The sequence below is a fragment of the Meles meles genome, chromosome 13, assembly GCF_922984935.1.
Source record: "Meles meles chromosome 13, mMelMel3.1 paternal haplotype, whole genome shotgun sequence".
Lineage (NCBI taxonomy): Eukaryota > Metazoa > Chordata > Mammalia > Carnivora > Mustelidae > Meles > Meles meles.
Window position 1 is genome coordinate 52,177,661 of NC_060078.1, and position 17,629 is coordinate 52,195,289.

The window sequence follows — 17,629 nt, forward strand, 5'->3', positions numbered from 1 at the left end:
GAAAAACACAAGTAGACAAGAGGTAGTGGAAAGATACAAGAGCGGAAAGTAGAGAGGTAGGAAGGACAAAAGCAAAATGAGAAGAAAGGTAGGAAGTGTATGTAGATAGTAAAAGCTAGAGAAATGACAAGTGAAATTCAGATTTTTTGAATGAGTCTGTGTGTCAGCCAAAAGCTCTGCCCTTGACACTGTCTCAGGAACACCACCAGGTGAGGCTGTCTGCCAGAGGCACTCTCTGGGTTTGAATTTTCCCTTGCTAGTAAGTCAGTTTCAAAGAATACATGGTACTCTCTTAGCTGCCACAATTTCAGTTTATTTTTCTGTAATACTCATTTTTTCTGTGAAGCTCTGAAATGCACATAGTGATAAGAGTTTCGGTTGTAGAGATGTAACTAGAGGCTTCAAGCACTCCTTCGGTGTCCCTTTGACATTTGAGAGTTGTCAGATGCTGTGTTGTGGCTCTTTCCTGGTTCTTTGTTTTATAAATTGACATGCCACTAATTCATTTCACAGTAGCAGAGGTTTCACAACCAACTCTTACTTCCTTTTTCTAGCATTCTTTTTTTCTTTAATCAAGGAAGAACAGGTTTTTTGTTTAATTGGATAATAGTGATTACCATGGAGCTAGGAGCCTTACATACATTTTCTTTTTTACTACTTAAGTAAGATAGATACTATCATTCCTATTTTAGAGATGGGGAAATTGAGACTCAAAGTTTAAGGAACATGCCTAAGTGGTAGAATCAGCCCTCTGGCCCAGATCTGTCTTAACTTCAAAGCCCATGCTCTTTCTGCTATACCACAGCCAAAAATCAAAGTTTCTGTTAATTAAACAAACAAATAGATTATTGTTTTACAAGTTTTCACCTAGTATTTCATAATCTCAAATTTAGTTTTCCTAATTTACCACTTAGCTCATTAAGCTTAGTGTCTTTCCTTTCATGTTAACAAAATTTTAACACAATTATCTTTAATATCTTTTTCAGAATCCTCAATTTAATAATACATCTACGTATGTCATCTATGCTCACTTGCTACGACAGATAGCTACCTTAGTGGAAGCTGATCATCATTTCCTAGTTCACTGGTTTAAAAAGTAAATCATTCTATCATATTAATAAGAACTCGTATAATCGTACAGTTTCAAGTTTGATATTAGTGATTTTATAATAAACTATATTTAAATGTTTTCAGGTCTCTAGAAATGATCTAATTAACAGTACTTCAAAGCCAATTATAAACATATCCTTTAGTACCACCGAGAGGGTAATTAAAAATCTATGTTTAATGCAAGTAACCATTTTGCTGGTGCAAACTGTTGTTGAGGTTTCTATCCACTGCTTTCTCTTATTACACATCACCTGCCTCTCAGTGTTTTTCTTTTATCTGAAAATGGTGACTGGATTTTCTCAGATACTGTTTCAATTTTTGTCTTTTTATTTCCTATTTTTGTCAGTCAGTCTCACTATTACTTACATAGTGCCTTTTCCTTACCTAATAATGTCATCATAAACTATAACTTAGCTATCAGTATCAATTTATAAAACAATACAGTCTGGTTTTTCATAGAGCTATACTCACTTAAACAATGACTCTTCTCCATGATTGAGAAAATGTTAGAGGCAAAATATTTTCAGAATTAATTTTAAATAACAGTCGGTTCTCATTATTCATGATATTTATGTTCTATAAAGTTACTGCTAACACTGAATTAACAGATACTGAATCATTGATCCTTTAGGACATAACAGGGTTAGGCTCCTATGAGCTGCTGGTCAGAGTATTCCCATCAACTGATGAATACATGATCTTATTTTTAAAGCATTATATGTAAAGACATCTTATTTGATAGAAGTTGTGGATTCATTAGCCTTCAACTTGTGACCAACAGCGCTATGACTAATGTTTGAACCAATTTTATCTGACACAAGTTTATTCTCTGTAAGGTACCTCACATTCCTCTCGTATTTGAGAACAATAGACAGAACTTTAGCACTACATTTTGGGAACCATTTTAAAACACCAGAATTACTAACAAAAAAGCACAAAAATGTGGAAAACATGACACTAAGTAAACTGTGGAAAGAATACTCATTTATGGTATGGGAGCTAAAATAAGAAGGCAGAGTATATCTTTGTTCGACCTAAGCTGGGAATATGCACATCTGCAAATGACCATGACTGAAAGCTCCACTAATACTGATTTTGGCGTTGCAATGAAATTTTAGCAAGTAGGCAAGTTTGCAAATACTGAGTCTAAATATAACAAGGATTGACTGAATATTGAAAGCCTTAAGAATGAAATGCTTAATGCTAATGTTACAGTAATTTTGGTGTTTAGTTTTTATTTAAGAAATAATAGTCCAGGTAAGATTTTGCATCTTTTCAAATATTTGGCAACTTAAGAAGTAGAGTTTGGGGGGATAGTCTAAAATTTTATGCGTACAGAATACACTTTGATATCTAACATATTGCCAAAATAGAAAATGTGATTTGATTGGAATTGTTTCAAAATCTTTACCAGATTATCCCAGAAGAGGTTCAAACAATTGGTAGAGAGATTGCTGCAATTTATTTCTTTGCGCCTGTTTCCTGCAAAGCCTGAAGAATTTCCACCTATCACAAAGTGTTCCTGGTGGATCCCATCAGCATCCAAAGTGTTGGCTTTACTTAGTAGGTTTTATTACTCTATGTTCTCTTTTGTTAGATATTAGGGACATTTCTATAAGGATCTCAGAGTACTGTAGAGGCTTTCTTAAATTTTAAAACCTTTCCTTGAAGTGAAGAGTTGTAATTTATTTCCTGTTTTGATAATGAATTTCATATTTGCTATATAAGCATGAAAACGCTTTATGCATTTTATTGGGCAGTATTCTGTGTTCTGGTCATCTTCTGCATGTGACCTCTACTAAGTAGAGACCCCTAAGAAAGCAGGAACTTGTGTTGATTCCCAAGAACTTCTAGGAGAGAACACACTGATGGGAAAATATGTGAGGCGGTGCTCACCTGTGTATTCCCTTTACTATACTCTTCTAATCCCCACCACAAGTTTTTTATAAAAGTAAGAAATGATTGGCTGTATCTGAACCACCTTTTTTTTTTAAGATTTTATTTATTTGAGAGAGAGAGAAAGAACATGAGCGGGGGATGGGGCAGAGGGAGAAGCAGGCTCCCCGCTATGCAGAGAGCCCAAGTTGCAGGCTAGATCCCAGGACTCTGAGATCATGACCTGAGCTGACGGCAGGCACTTAACCTACTGAGTCACCCAGGCATTCCCCTGAACCACAATTTTAAAAAGAAAAATAAATAGATAAAACTACTTTTTAAAATTGGAGCTATAGTTGCTTAAAATGGGAATTTCTAGATAAAGGCTATCTGGTGAGCATTAAAATGTTCTTGTTAGAATGAATCATGCACATGTTAGAAAAGATCATTGTTAGAATTTATCTTTACAGATACTGCAAACAGTTTGGTTCATCCTCCCCTTATTCCTTATACTGATTTCTATAATTCAACATTGGATCACATTGATCTCATGGAAGAATACCACACCTGGCAGAGCTTTGGAAACTCTCACAGGTACAATTAGAAGCTCATTTTGATTACTTACCTAAATGAAATACTATTCAAAAGAATGAGTGGATGTTTAAGTATGCACATAACTTTGTATATAAACTTATAGTTTAGATAGCCAGCTTTGAAACATCATTATATTTCTTAAAACATTTTCTTTTTCTTACATTTTGAATTTATGTACATGTTAATTTGGTTTTAGTTTAACAACATCTTTTTTAGAAGGGAAAATTTCTATCTTAGTGTGCAAGTTTCTTATATCTTCTTCTATATGCTACCATCCAGTACAGGGGTCACAAACTTTCTCCGTAAAGTACTAGATGGTAAATATTTTTGCCTCTTTGGACTATATGAACTCGGGTATACCACTGTAACACAGAAACAACGTTAGACAATATGTAAATAAACAAGTGTGTCTGTCCCAGAAAACTTTCTGTACACAGGTGGTAGACCATATTTGTCGCATGGGCCATAGTTCGCCAATGCCTGTTCTAAAACAGTAATTATACACGTGTATATACACACGTACAGTTCTCTCCTTTTCTCCTTCATTCTGTCCCTTATACACAATATAAAAAGAATGGGAGTTATAGCAAAAGGGCTTCACCTCAAATTATTTATTATAGTAGTGTAATAGGTTTTCAAAAAGCTTGACCAAATTTTTTAATATACTGTACCTATATCCACACTCACAGTTTGGATTAAACCAGCATGACTAACCCAAACATAATTTATCCCCAGACTATGTGATACCTTGGAGAGTGTGTCTGTTCTAAAGGAGACTTAAGAGCTATGGTAGGGATATAAGTAACCTCAAAACCCCAGATTAGTTTATAAATTGGTTCAATCTGCCAGGGATCCTTTTTATCAGAATTGGCCAAAACCATAGACAGGCCTTCTGGACGTATCTCCATCCGCATCTGAATACTCAGAACTAAACAAGAATTGTTTCTCGGACTTTGTTCTGTCCAATGGATATTTTCTTGAGAAAGTATTTATTTTACAAACACACTTCTTTCTCCAACTTTAATATAATTGTAATGTAGACAAAACCACAAAACAACTCTAAGAGTTACTGTGCATATTTCAGTGACACCTTTTAATACAGAGCTCTTGTAACCACTGTGCCACAGCACTGGGTACTGAGAAGGGCTTTCAGAGGACTGTTGATCCTATGATCCTTTCAGTTTAAGGGAAACCAGCCTGGCCTTAGAGGGGGACCTGGAGCCCAAGGGCAAGTCACCTCTGGTAATGAGCAGCCACAACTGTTTATTTCAGTATGTCACACACATAGTATTATGTGCACCGTTTGAAAATATGAAATAAGACCAAGATATATATAGATATAGATAGATGTATAGATAGACAATAGATAGACCTTATTTCCAAGCTTTTAGTTAGCATTTAGTGAAATCAAAACTGTTACACATTAGTACTGAACAACTTTTATTAACAGTTGCATTCGGGAGAAAGTGGTTTTATTTGTGGTTCGCACTAGGGCAATCTCCTTTTTCTTCATCACGCCTTCTTTGCATCTAGTACTTGGCTACACTTGCATGGATTCCAGCTGTAACTCATGGATTCACTGCAGCCACTTCTGATGGAGTCTGTCTCCTGAAGTGTCACTGTTACCTACTAGATCCCCCTAAATGCATTTCTCTCTGGGTAGTTTGTGGCTTTTTTATATACCACAGGATCAGCTCTGAAGGGAGAAAGTTATTTTCTTGATCTTTGATCATAATGTCCTGTCTTTACAAATACATACCATTTCATACTACTAACCATTAAATACAATGCCAGCAGCAACATACTTTTATTTTATTGATCTTAAATTTATTATTTTGCTTTTTACTACCATAGTTATTGCTAGATTTCCTATTTCTGAAGCTTGCACATGAGAAATATCCATGTAATAATGGATTTTTATAGTAACTTCTGTGCATGAACTTTCTGTCCTAATCCTCCTTCATGAGCACTTCTGCCTCTGGGTTCTGGTGTCCGCCATATTCTCACAGGTAATGATCTATAGGTGACTGTACATAAACTGAAATGATTTGTGTGAACCATATAAGTGGTTAGTACATCTCCAAATGTTAGATGTAGATTAGAGAATGAACACACAGCACGTCTAGTAATGATACAGACTTCACAAGGCTGTGGGGATTAAAAGAAATGATGCACATAAAATCATTTTGTAAATGGTAAAACACAATACAAAAGTGATGTTTTATATTGTTAGGAGGGATACCTTAGATATTCCCTTAGTATAATTTTGCTAAAAATACACCATTTTGCTTTTTCTGTTTTCACTTGTTGAGCAGGTTTTCCTTCTGTCAGTACCCATTCGTTATTTCTATAGCTGCAAAAAAAATCATTATTCAAAGAGACTCAGAACAACAGATGATAAGCATCGCAAGGGTAAGCCAGCTACAAAAACATTTATGCTGACTATAATCAATACAGTAAATAATTTAATAAATAAATCAAATGTCTTGTGAATTGTTCTAGCATAATCAGGAAATGTTAAAAGTAAAATTCATTTTATAACTCCCTCCAAAAGTGCTTAAACCTATTCACGATATAGGAAAGAGGTAACCCCTCATCAGGTTCTCATTTTATAAATAGAGCAGGAAGATGAAATACCTCTCACAGACCAAAGTACTGGGAACCTGTCGGACATCATTCTGTGGATCCCATATTCGAACTCCATGGTAGCCGGCAGAGCGCTGGGGAAGACTGCAGTGAGGGCAAGTGGTGTCCTTAAGAGTACACCACTCCAACCACAGCAGCGTGTTCTAGGTTTTAAGAAAATCAAATAGGAAAAACCCAAAAATTAGAGGATATGTACAACCTTGGGAAACAGAAATATGTCCCAAAGAAGTGAAAGATGTTTTATGGATTCTTAGGAAACCAAAAGGCATGGAGACCTACAGAAACTGGGGTTAGGAGTCTGAGTGGCTGTAGGCAGACCATGTAGCAGGAGGAAGTTTATCTCTGGACCTGTCTTTATCCCCCTTCTCTGCCCACCAGCCCTTGTGTCTCAGCACAGCTCAGTAAAGTTAGGTATGTTTTTAAAGAAATACAGACTGAGTGAGCAGTTTTTCTTTTATTAGAGGGCTAGACTATACATTTCAATGCTCATATATTTTGAGTATCTGCTTTTGGGACACTCACTATTTTAAAGAGGGAAGGTTGTCCGTAATCTTAAAGAGATCCTCAGAGTAAAAAGAAATGATTTCCAGGTCTTATCCAAGAATATAAAAACATTCCTAAAGTATAAATTATGATACTTTAAAATGCTTTAAAAAATAAGAAAAGTTTATTCTTCAGTAATTCAGTTCCCAGAAGGTGAGTATTTTTTTCTATCACAGAGCAGGACAAAAGATTTGAGTGACTGGTGACATCCCAGAGTCAGCTTACACTGACTATGAGAATATTAGAAGAAACGTTATTGCCTGTGTGTACCAAGGGAGTTCCAAAGCCACTCTACCCCCCTGAAAAGTAAATTTAAACAGGTATATTTGGCATCAGAATTACTACTTAATCTCGGGTAGATATTGGCTCAAAGATTAGTCTATATTGGCATTTTGGCAGTTTCTCTTAGCTGCACTTGTGCAATTTCATGTGCCTTTTTAGAACTTCTTTACTTTGGGCTATAACTTTTTTATATTTGTAAAAAAAAAAAAAGAAAAAATCTGAAGAGCTAGAAGTTTATCTCAGTTCCCCTGAGCAGTTTTCTGCCATGTCACTCACACTTAAAACAGCAAATATCTTCTTTAATGAAATTTTCTTCTAATTAAAAGGAGAGTGGCAGCTGTAGACTCTGTCACAGGCTGTCTTCCACAGAGCATGGACACAAATGAGTAGAGACTGAAGAGTTAAGTGCCATTATCTGTTCTTCTGCTTGTTGCCCAACATTTTAAGTTGTAAACTGCCACAGCACTTGGAATTAATGGCTGGTGATTATTTTGACAAAGGGACAGACAGCCTTACAGGTAGTTAATGTAAACAAGAGTTTATATGGTATCTGAAGCTGCGAAAGAGATTCCCCAACCTAAAAACTTCCTCATCAGACTGTATCTAAATTCTACATTTTAGCGATTATTTCATTCATTCCAAGCATTTTCTATGAAATATTCCTGATGAGAGGAGTAGCCACTAAGCCTTGGCTACCATTAGCATCTTAGTATAAATTTGTTTGCTGGGTATTTCCAGTGTGGTGGCTTTCCAGGAGTTAGAGTATGAGTACAACGTAGGAAATAAGGTTAGGGCAGTAAGTCCATGACATAGGAATATAAAGCAGTCCCAGTATCAGAGGGAGGACCCAAAGAAGAAGGGGGAAAAAAGTGCGAAACTATCAAAAGCCTTTAGAACTGGAAATTAGAGAAGTGAAGTGCTCTGAATTAGAGTGTTTTATTGTAGTAATCTACAAAATCATGGACATAGCCTTATACAGATTTGTAGTATTAAAAATTTATTTAGTTAAGTCCTTTGCTGCATTATTTAAAATGTCTGAAATGTCATATCTAGTCTGCAGTAATTTTTCTTTGCTACCAAAGAAGATGAAGTAGTCTGATAAAAATTATTTAGTTAAATTATCTAAGTTGGAATAAATTATACAAGCATGTAGACTTCCTATGATACTTATATATTTCTAATAGGTGTTTTTAATATGTTTTTTATATACTCATTACTTATATTTTGAAAAAACCATAGATTTTTTAAATTACCCACATTTCCATTACCCAGACATTTCTATTACCCAAACATTACATACCCAAACTGTTAATATTTTAGTAAATTTTCTTTTGATATTTCTTCTCTAGGCAACAGAATTGAAACAGTTTTATATATATACTTTTGTTCCCTGCTTTTTTCACTTGTACCTTTCTTAAATACTTTCCATATTATTTACATAATTACAACCATCCATTTTAATAGTTATATTATATTCCATTAGATACGTATATGATATATTTCTCAAGTTTTGCTTTTATAGCTAGTGCTGTGATGAACATCTCACTGTATATTTTTTGTGTTTAGAATTCCCAGAAGTGGAATTATTGAGACAAAGGGTATGCACATTGTTAATATTTCTAAATGTTGACAAATTAATTTCTAAAAGTAGACTGTGCTTTTCCAGTAAATGCAGTATCTAAAAAGCTTAAGCCAGGTTTATCATAAGTAGTATATACCTCATTTCAAGTGTTCCCACTTTATGTTTATACTTATTAAACAAAAAACCTTGCTATTTGAGCAATGAGTCATCTGGAAACTCGTTTCTTTACTTTGGAAGGTGAATTATTTTTGGTCCTCCATTTTGGACCCCCTTTCGTTACCATTGTTTCAAAATGAAAAGATACATATAATAAGTATATAATGATGGTAATTTGCATAATTGAGTGTATGAAAATATTTATATGAGAGATGGTATAGAGAAGGATATAAATGATTTTTATTATAGTGCTTAAATGTTTTAATTGAAATTAAATTAAAAGCAAAAGTGAGTATAAATATAAGTAAAAGTAAAAATGTTTGCTTTCTTTTTTAAATAGCAAAGTCTGGTGGATAAAGTATCTCGAAGACAGAGACCTGATATGAACATGTTATTTCTAAATATGAAAGTAAGACGGACACATCTGGTTAGTGATTCGCTTGATGAGGTATAGATCATTTATTCCAAAATAGGACTAATTGATTAAAGCTTTAAATAAATGCTACAATGTGGTCTATTACTAAAGTCTTGGTAATCTGTTTTTCATTTTTGTATGTAAGTAAGTGTAATTCCTTATACTCTGATACCATTGTTAAAATCAGATGTGTATTCACAATTAAGCCTTATGTTCATTACTTACACTTATTAATGGTTTGTTGTTAACTCGCAGAAAAAGATTTTATGTAGAACACTTAAGTGAGCATTTTTGTGTTTCTGAATATGTAACTTAGACTCTGGACCCACCTTTGTCACTTGTTGGGTGTGTAATGAGTCACTTTAACTTCTCCAGGCCTGAGATTACTCATCTTTAAACTTAGAGGTCTGACCTCCAGGAGATGTTGAGTGTACTCAGGCCCAAACATACTTTGGTTGTACGGAGCTTCATGTAGGTGCAGTGCTTCAGCCAGATCTTCTTGTGGCTATTATAAGATAATGGCTAATTTCATTATGTCATTTTTAAAATCAGGAATGAAAATTAAAGGAAAGGAAATTAAGTATTTTATGATATAAACTGCTAAATTAAAATCTTGGAGGCAATGTGATACCAGGAGACAATAACTTTGGGCAAGGTTCTTGACCCTCTAATGCTTTCTCTTGATCTCTACAACAAACATAATAATGCTTAATTCACGTAGTAACTGAAAAATTATTGGATGAACAGATGGAGTGAGTTTTGTGACATTGTAAATAAAAATAAAGATTGCCTAATGCATTTCCCAGAATTGAAAAAGTTAATTTCCTTCTTACTGCCCTTTGTTCATCTCTACCATATAAATTTTCAAATAGTTAACCCGGAAAAGAGCAGACTTAAAAAAGAAGCTGAAAGTTACATTTGTGGGAGAAGCTGGTTTGGACATGGGTGGCTTGACTAAAGAATGGTTCCTTCTTCTAATTCGCCAGATTTTTCATCCAGATTATGGTGAGTATTCAATTTTTATGAACAGTGTTTCTTCATAATTGTTAGATTAAGTAGGCACTGTTATTTTTAACCAGCCATATGAGTTTATAGATTTTTTTTGTCAACCATAAATGTTGAATAATTTAAGGATGGTTATTTACATTTTTAAATGTGAGCAGACTGATGATTGAAATGTTCATTATCTTATTGGGAATCCTACACAATAAAGACTGAATGTATATATTTGCAAGACTGCATCCCCATCTTTCCTGAATAAACCAAATGCATGAAAATTTGTCATTGAAATAAAGAACGTGCAGAATTTAAAAACAAGACTGTATCTTGCTCTGCACGAATACTGAAGCCTCTTTCATTAGATTTTGAGCCATTTTAATAAATAAGAATCATTAATTTTTAAGACAAAAGTAAGCTTTGAAATTTTATCTTATTAGAGAAAATACCTATATAATCCTTAGTGTCTAATCCTTAGTGTCTATAAAAGATTTTTCTTCAAAGTGAGTTTTAAGTATTTTTCTTACTCTTTATTTTGTATATGTGTATATATAACCTCTTTCTGGCAATGGAAAATAGAGATGACATGAATAAACTAAAATTAATTTTGATCATAATTTATAAAACTATCATTTTTATGAAAGAAAATCAACTGATTTAGTTTTCTCTTTTTAACCCATTTATACCATTGGTTCAGAATGCCAATAAATAGTAAAATGCTCTTACACATCATTGTGCATATATTTTATATATTTTAACATGAAAGATGGTTTGTAATGGAACTATGGCTAAAATATCTTATTTCTAATAGAGGAGATGGTATCTACATTTTTAGTACTTTGATTTTTTAAATCAGTCATGTTAGTAAAATTATGTTTCTTTTTTTCAGGCATGTTTACGTATCACAAGGATTCACACTGCCATTGGTTTAGCAGTTTTAAATGTGATAACTATTCTGAATTCCGATTGGTTGGAATTGTATCCTTTAAACGTTCCACTAGGAGGTACTAGTACACTAGCGATTTTGAATTTTATCTGAATTTTGGAAAGCTGTTCACATCCTTTTATTCAGATTTAACAATCTTGTCAAATTTACTTATAGATTTTCAACTATTTACAGTATCGCAGCTATATGATGTCACCAGACTCAATTAAAAGGAAATATAAATTTTTTTTCTCTGAAAATATCTCAATATAAAGTTATTTCTTATTTCACATGTTATCTGAGTTCTCAGAAAATTAGGACATTTTTAAAATTAAAGTATGTTTTCCATTTGTAATGAACTATTTTTCTGTTCTTTTACTTTGTGCTTGTTTTGCTTAGTTTAATAAATTGAAATTGTGGAAATTAAATCTAGGCCTTTAAAATGCCCTTGAATCTGGAAACTTCCATAAAACTTAAAAACTGAATGGAATGGGGATATTTAAAGTATATGGCATTATTGTATGGTATTTTTAAAATTATACAAATCCTTGTGCCATCCTCTGATTCCTATCAGGTTGTAGTAGAGAGTACATTCCTGCACTGGGTAGGAGATTGGAAAAGATAACTGCCACATTAACTTTTTTAATTCTAAGAAATACAATTGTGGAAGAAAGGAGAGAATAGTAAATAAGTGAGCATGCACTGGAGATACCTAAGTTAAAGGAGGGGAAAATATCCAGCTTTAAGAAGTTTACCCATCTAGGGGGCGCCTGGGTGGCTCAGTGGGTTAAGCCTCTGCCTTCAGCTCAGGTCATGATCTCAGGGTCCTGGGATTTAGCCCCACATCAGGCTCTCTGCTCGGTGGGGAGCCTGCTCCCCACCCCCACCCCGCCTGCCTCTCTGCCTACTTGTGATCTCTCTCTCTCTGTGTCAAATAAATTTTAAAAATCTTTGGAAAAAAAAAAAGTTTACTATCTAGCTGGGCTGATGACCACCAATTCAAGGTCCCCAGTTCCCAGAGACTCATGACCCTGACATTAAATGCTAAGGAGTTCTGAGAAGGAAAAGAGTCAGTGTATTCTTCCCAGAAAAGGTAGAGGTTTAAAAATGGAACCATTCTATCTGATTAGCACAAGGCTAGAGAGAGTAGGACACAGACTGGGAGAATGGCTAGAAACCAGGCCAGGCTGCATTGTCCTGGACATGGTACAAAGGAGTGTGCAGGCCCCTTGATTAAAACAGACGGCATCCTGGGAGTTACAGAGGACATCTTCAGCAAAGGAATCAGGAGTGATCTTAGAGAGGGCTTGGAATGTTCAGCTGCATTTGTTGGAATAAATCTTGAGGAAGGTATAGTAAAATTGAGAAAGTGGATAGAAGAAAAGTTAGCAGGGAGAAAACAGCACATTAAGATGGTAAACCTAATTTGAAATTATACGTATGTCGTCATGTCCAAAGGTCCAAGGCACCAAGTTCCATAATTTGGAGTGCTCATCAATTCTTAAACGTCTGTTTTTATAGTGTTATCTACAGGAATCATTTGTTGAATGTTTCAGTTTCATTGAAGGCCTGAGTCACCAATACTTCTCACTACCCTTTGAGCTATTTGAATTCCCTGATACATGTTTGTCATACTTTACATTCTTATCACAGCTTAGATTTGGATGGTTATTTTGACTTTCTAATATTTATAATGCAGTATTAAATCTTACTTAGCTTAAATCACATTTTTAGAATGGTGTTATCCATAAAATCAAAAGTTTACTAATTGGCCTCCTTTGCGGTAGTCGTTAGTTCCTATTCAAGGATTACCCAAAAGAGTGAGCACATTCAGCATATTTACATATGTTGCATATTTCAAGTTAATTAATTAAACTAAAATTAACTGATTATAACTACTATTTCATTATTATGTGTATTTATCTCACATGCACACTCACCAAAAAAACTATAGAAAGTGAGATTGACGCTAAAAAATCATGATAATTCACAGGAAAAATAGGATATGGTAGTGGATTATGATCATGTAAGTAGGTGATAGATCTATCAAAAGTGAGAAATAAAAACTGAGAATGTGCATTCTCTATTGAGAAAATATAGTTAGGTCTGTATATATTTTCAGTTTCAGGACCAAAGATTTGTTGTTCTAGGAGTTCTGCCAGCATTGCATTCCTAATACTTCAGTTTTAAATATAGTAAGACTTTGGAGTTTACAAGAAATGTTATGGTGAAACCTGTAATAATAATTATAAAATGTTTTGAAGATTGCGTGAAGAGCCATAATATAACAATTTTTTAAAACTAGAGTTGCTTTTACCAAAAGGGGGATTGAAAGAAGGTTTTCAAAATCTACCCTGTTTGTACCACCTGATGCCTCAGTGGTCCAGCAGAATTGCCCCATCCTCGGTCTCGTCCTTGCTTCAGCCAGCACGGGCTGACTTAGTGTGAAATGGAACCTTGTAGTCTGCATATAAAACTGCCCTGTGGCAAATCTTATGGGCTTGCTTCCTCATCTGCAAAAAACCTGCCTTTAGAGTTATAATTTTTTTTAAATTTTAATGAGAAATGCTTAGAACTTATCATTGTGGTAGATGATCATAAATGGTAACCATCATAGTATTATGGTCACTGTCATTGTAGCTATTATCACAAGTATGGAAGCATATTAGATCTCCTCTTCGGTATCTTTCCCTTAATACACTACTCAGTCTCTATTGATATAGTTACCTATAAAATAATATATCTATTTATTCCTTAAGTTACTATTAACTTTCATTCTGCCTTGGCAAATTGAAATACTCATTGTCTTCCAGTTTTTTAAAATAATTTTCAGTAATTTATCCAGCCCATATGTTTAGATTTCCTTTTGAGCCTATAAACTTAATGACTTCCTTAATAACTTGATATAATAATCTTTATTTCAAAGCTGAAATAAGACATTTAAAACCCCTCTTTCAGCAAATGGATGACTTACATTCTGCCATATACGTAATAAATAAAATATAATTGGGCAGGGTTTATATAGACAACATCTATAGCTTTTAACCTGAACACTTTGTGTACACTCCAAGTAATAAAGGCCTTTCAAGTATTTCCGTAAGAAATTGTCATGGTAGCCTATCAATAGCATGTGTGTGTGTGCGTGTCCATGTCCGTATGTTTATTCAGTTCAGCTCTCTTTATATAGTCTGTATTTAGTTTTAAAATAGTTAAAATGATCATGAAAATTAGGAGTGTGTTCTGCATTGAGTTCTGAATAAATTGCTTCTACTACTTACAAAATCACCATCATTTAAACTTAGAATAAATTTAGAAGATGTTTTCTTGTATGTCATATAATTTATGAAATGTTTGAAATTGCTGTCTGCTGTGATCTTAGATGAAATTTTCTGGAGAAATCATCAAATACTATCAACCAACCTCCCCCCACTTTTCACATGACTCTTGGTAATCAAGGAATTACATTGTGTAAAATAAAGGGAAGATAAAAGGAAGTATGTGGGATTAATTCAAGTCTGTGTTAGATCTGAAAGAAGTATGCAAGAAATAGACTGATGCATAATTCAAAACTCATTTGTTGTCATGGATTTTATGTTAATGCTTAACATTCAGTATGCATAGCTTATGGGACTAGCTGTTTATAACAGCATTACCTTGGATATTCGTTTCCCCCCCTGCTGTTACAAGAAATTATTGAGCCCTCCCATCATTCCTAGTGATCAAAATATACCAGTAGGCATCTGCAGTGTGACCACTGACGACTTGTGTCAAATTATGCCTGTAAGTATAACGTTATTCGCTTACTCCTTAATGCTTACTCCTTATGATAAATCATCTCTCTTCCACCTGAAGTCTTTCTCTGCCTAATGCTGTTCTTATTTTTAAGTATAGTTTCTCTCTATCTATGTAACCCATCTCCTTTTTCATCTAGCTTTCTTCGTCCTCACAAAGAGATATGACACTTTGCTGCCCTCCTAAGCTCTTACAACACAGCAGAACAGACTTTGAAGGAGAGAGAAACAGATAAGAATCCAGGCTCTGCCACTTACTTGCTCTGTGAACTTGGCTAAGTTATTTAACCTTTTTTGAGCTCTAGTTTCCTTATGTGATCAATGGGATAGCAAAACTTACATATGAGGCAATTAAATGAGATAATAACGCCCTTAGTAATTGATTATGTCTGTGGATTCTTATTAAGATGATACTGTGCAGTATCACTAACAGTGTCTGCAAAAAAATCTCTAAAATAAATGCAACAAATGAATTTCGTGGTACTGTCTCTTATAACATTCTTCCCCTCAGAAATTAGATTTCTCATCATCAAATATAATCAAAGATTAAAATTTAGTAGAGGAGTGGATTCTATACATATTCTTCTGACAGTCCCCTAAAATAATGTTTTTTACAGTTCAGTTTGATAACTGTTGGTCAGCAGAAATTCTCGGTGATATCTTTAGCAAATAGCCTAGATGGGGAGAATCTCTGTTTCTAAGTATTCCTACCTAAATATCCCTGTGTTTTAATGATGCAGTGAGTTTGGTGTATGGTTGGTGACTTCCTGTCGAGTTAAGAAATCTCTCCAGAACATGTTTGGTTAGAAAACTCTTCTTCATACTCCCCAGAGGTTTGATATCAGACACATTTTGGAAGTTGGTTTAGGATATTTTCAATTAAGGGCATAAATCTACATTTTTTTTTAATTTTATAAATCTACATTTTTTAAGACTTAATAGTGGGGTGCCTGGGTGGCTCAGTCAGTTGGGCATCTGGCCCTTAATTTTGGCTCAGGTCATGATCTCAGGGTCATGGGATTGAGCCCCAAGTGGGGCTCTGTGCTGGGTGTGGAACCAGCTTAAGATTCTCTCTCTCCCTCTGCCTGCACCACCAACCCCACCCCACTTCCCCCCACCCCCCCACCCCCCCGCTGCTGGAGCATGCACACTCTCAAAAAAAACAAAACAAAAATGCTTTAATAGTTTAAAAAAATAGTATGATATGAGAGTGCAGAAGTTAATAGAGCAGGCTCTGATTAAGAAACTGAAAGTTCAGGGTGCCAGGGTGGCTCAGTCTGTTAAGCATCGGTCGTCACAATTCCAGATCCTGGAATCGCCCTGCAGTCAGGCTCCCTTCTCAGTGGGGAAACTGCTTCTCCCTTTCTCACTGCCCCCAGTTCATGCTCTCACTCTCTATCTCAAATAAATAAATAAATAAAATCTTAAAAAAACTGACAAAGTTCTCTTTTCTATAGTCTTATATCTGCAACATACTAGCTATGACTCCGGATTATTCACTTAATTTTCTTACGTGTAAAATGTAAGGAATACACTAGTCTCTGAGTTACCATCTCCTTTTAGATTTTTGTAATTTTTCAATTGCATATATTAAATTTCTGTCAAATTTTTTACCAATTTTCTAATTTTATTACCAGTTTTTGCCAATAAATTGCCTAATTTTATGATTAAAACTATTCAAATTTGGCTCATTTAGAGCCAGCTTTTTTTTTTTTTAGTTAATAATGGATATTTTATGAATGACTACACTGAAATATTGTTTTATATTATGGAGCTGAAGATTTCACTGTGTTAATTTCATATTCTTATGTTGGCCCTTTAGTAATGAATCAAGATTCCTATAGTGTGATGCAAATAAATACAGTAATATTCCACTGTTTCCTGAGACAAACCACTGGGATTGTCCTGTGGCAACAATAAGATATCTTCCCAACCACAGCTTTGTGAAAATTACACTTGAGGGTTTTAGATGAGAACAGAGGAGCCTTGAGCATATCCTTGAAGCAGCGACTATGCTATATCTCTTCTGTTTAAGTCACTCCCAGATATATTGTATTAAATAAGACCAGGCAGAGTACTCAAATGCTGTGTAAAAACTGTATTCAGTATATTCACACACTCTTTAATTATAGGTTTATAAAATCATAAAAAGTTTATATGGGTGGTTAATAGTATTTTAGAACTAGCATATTATGGTTAAGAGTCTAAGATTGACAGTATAGGTAAACAAAAAAAACCTCAACAAAAATAGGGGCTTGAAAATACAAAGTCTGGAAATAAAGGGCCTATAGCCCCAAATAAAAACAAATCTGAATATATAACTTCATAACCTATTGACTTTGTATTTTGTCTTTAAAAATTTCATCTCCGAAAGATGATGGTAAGTCTGTTCCCCTGGGTTCACCTGCTAGTCTGTGGCATTCTTAAAAACTGCAAACTCCCAATTATAATTTCCAGCGCTCATGATTTTTATTAATAATTGAAGAATTATGCCAACTGTGCCAGCCTAAATTTATATAAAAATTTCTGGTTTTAACAGAACAAAAAATTTATTATGTTTTTAAGTATGTAAGTATATAACATTCTATGCTCTTTACTTTTTCCTCTACTAATTTAAAATAAATTAAAACTTTAATATTTTTCATAAAACCTGAAAAATATTTTTAAATATTGGGTCAATTTTTCTGTTTGTAAATCTTTGTTCATGGATAACA

The 17,629-nt window shown here is 34.2% G+C and overlaps 1 protein-coding gene across 5 annotated transcripts in view; it reads left to right on the forward strand.

Moving 5' to 3' along the window:
- The window catches only part of HECTD2 (HECT domain E3 ubiquitin protein ligase 2), a 72,081-nt gene that overhangs the window by 44,632 nt on the left and 9,820 nt on the right, over positions 1-17,629 (forward strand). Inside the window, exons 8-16 of one of the 5 annotated variants that reach the window (XM_046027887.1) lie at positions 987-1,096; positions 2,525-2,673; positions 3,456-3,579; positions 5,895-5,991; positions 9,129-9,236; positions 10,076-10,208; positions 11,089-11,177; positions 14,746-14,904; positions 15,056-15,849. In XM_046027887.1, the coding sequence (XP_045883843.1) occupies positions 987-1,096; positions 2,525-2,673; positions 3,456-3,579; positions 5,895-5,991; positions 9,129-9,236; positions 10,076-10,208; positions 11,089-11,177; positions 14,746-14,904; positions 15,056-15,151 (1,065 nt within the window). In that variant the 3' untranslated portion in view covers positions 15,152-15,849. Of the gene's footprint in view, positions 1-986; positions 1,097-2,524; positions 2,674-3,455; positions 3,580-5,894; positions 5,992-9,128; positions 9,237-10,075; positions 10,209-11,088; positions 11,178-14,736; positions 14,905-15,055; positions 15,850-17,629 lie in introns of those variants that run through there. The other 4 variants (XM_046027886.1, XM_046027888.1, XR_006821315.1 and 1 more) reach the window with 4 other exon arrangements.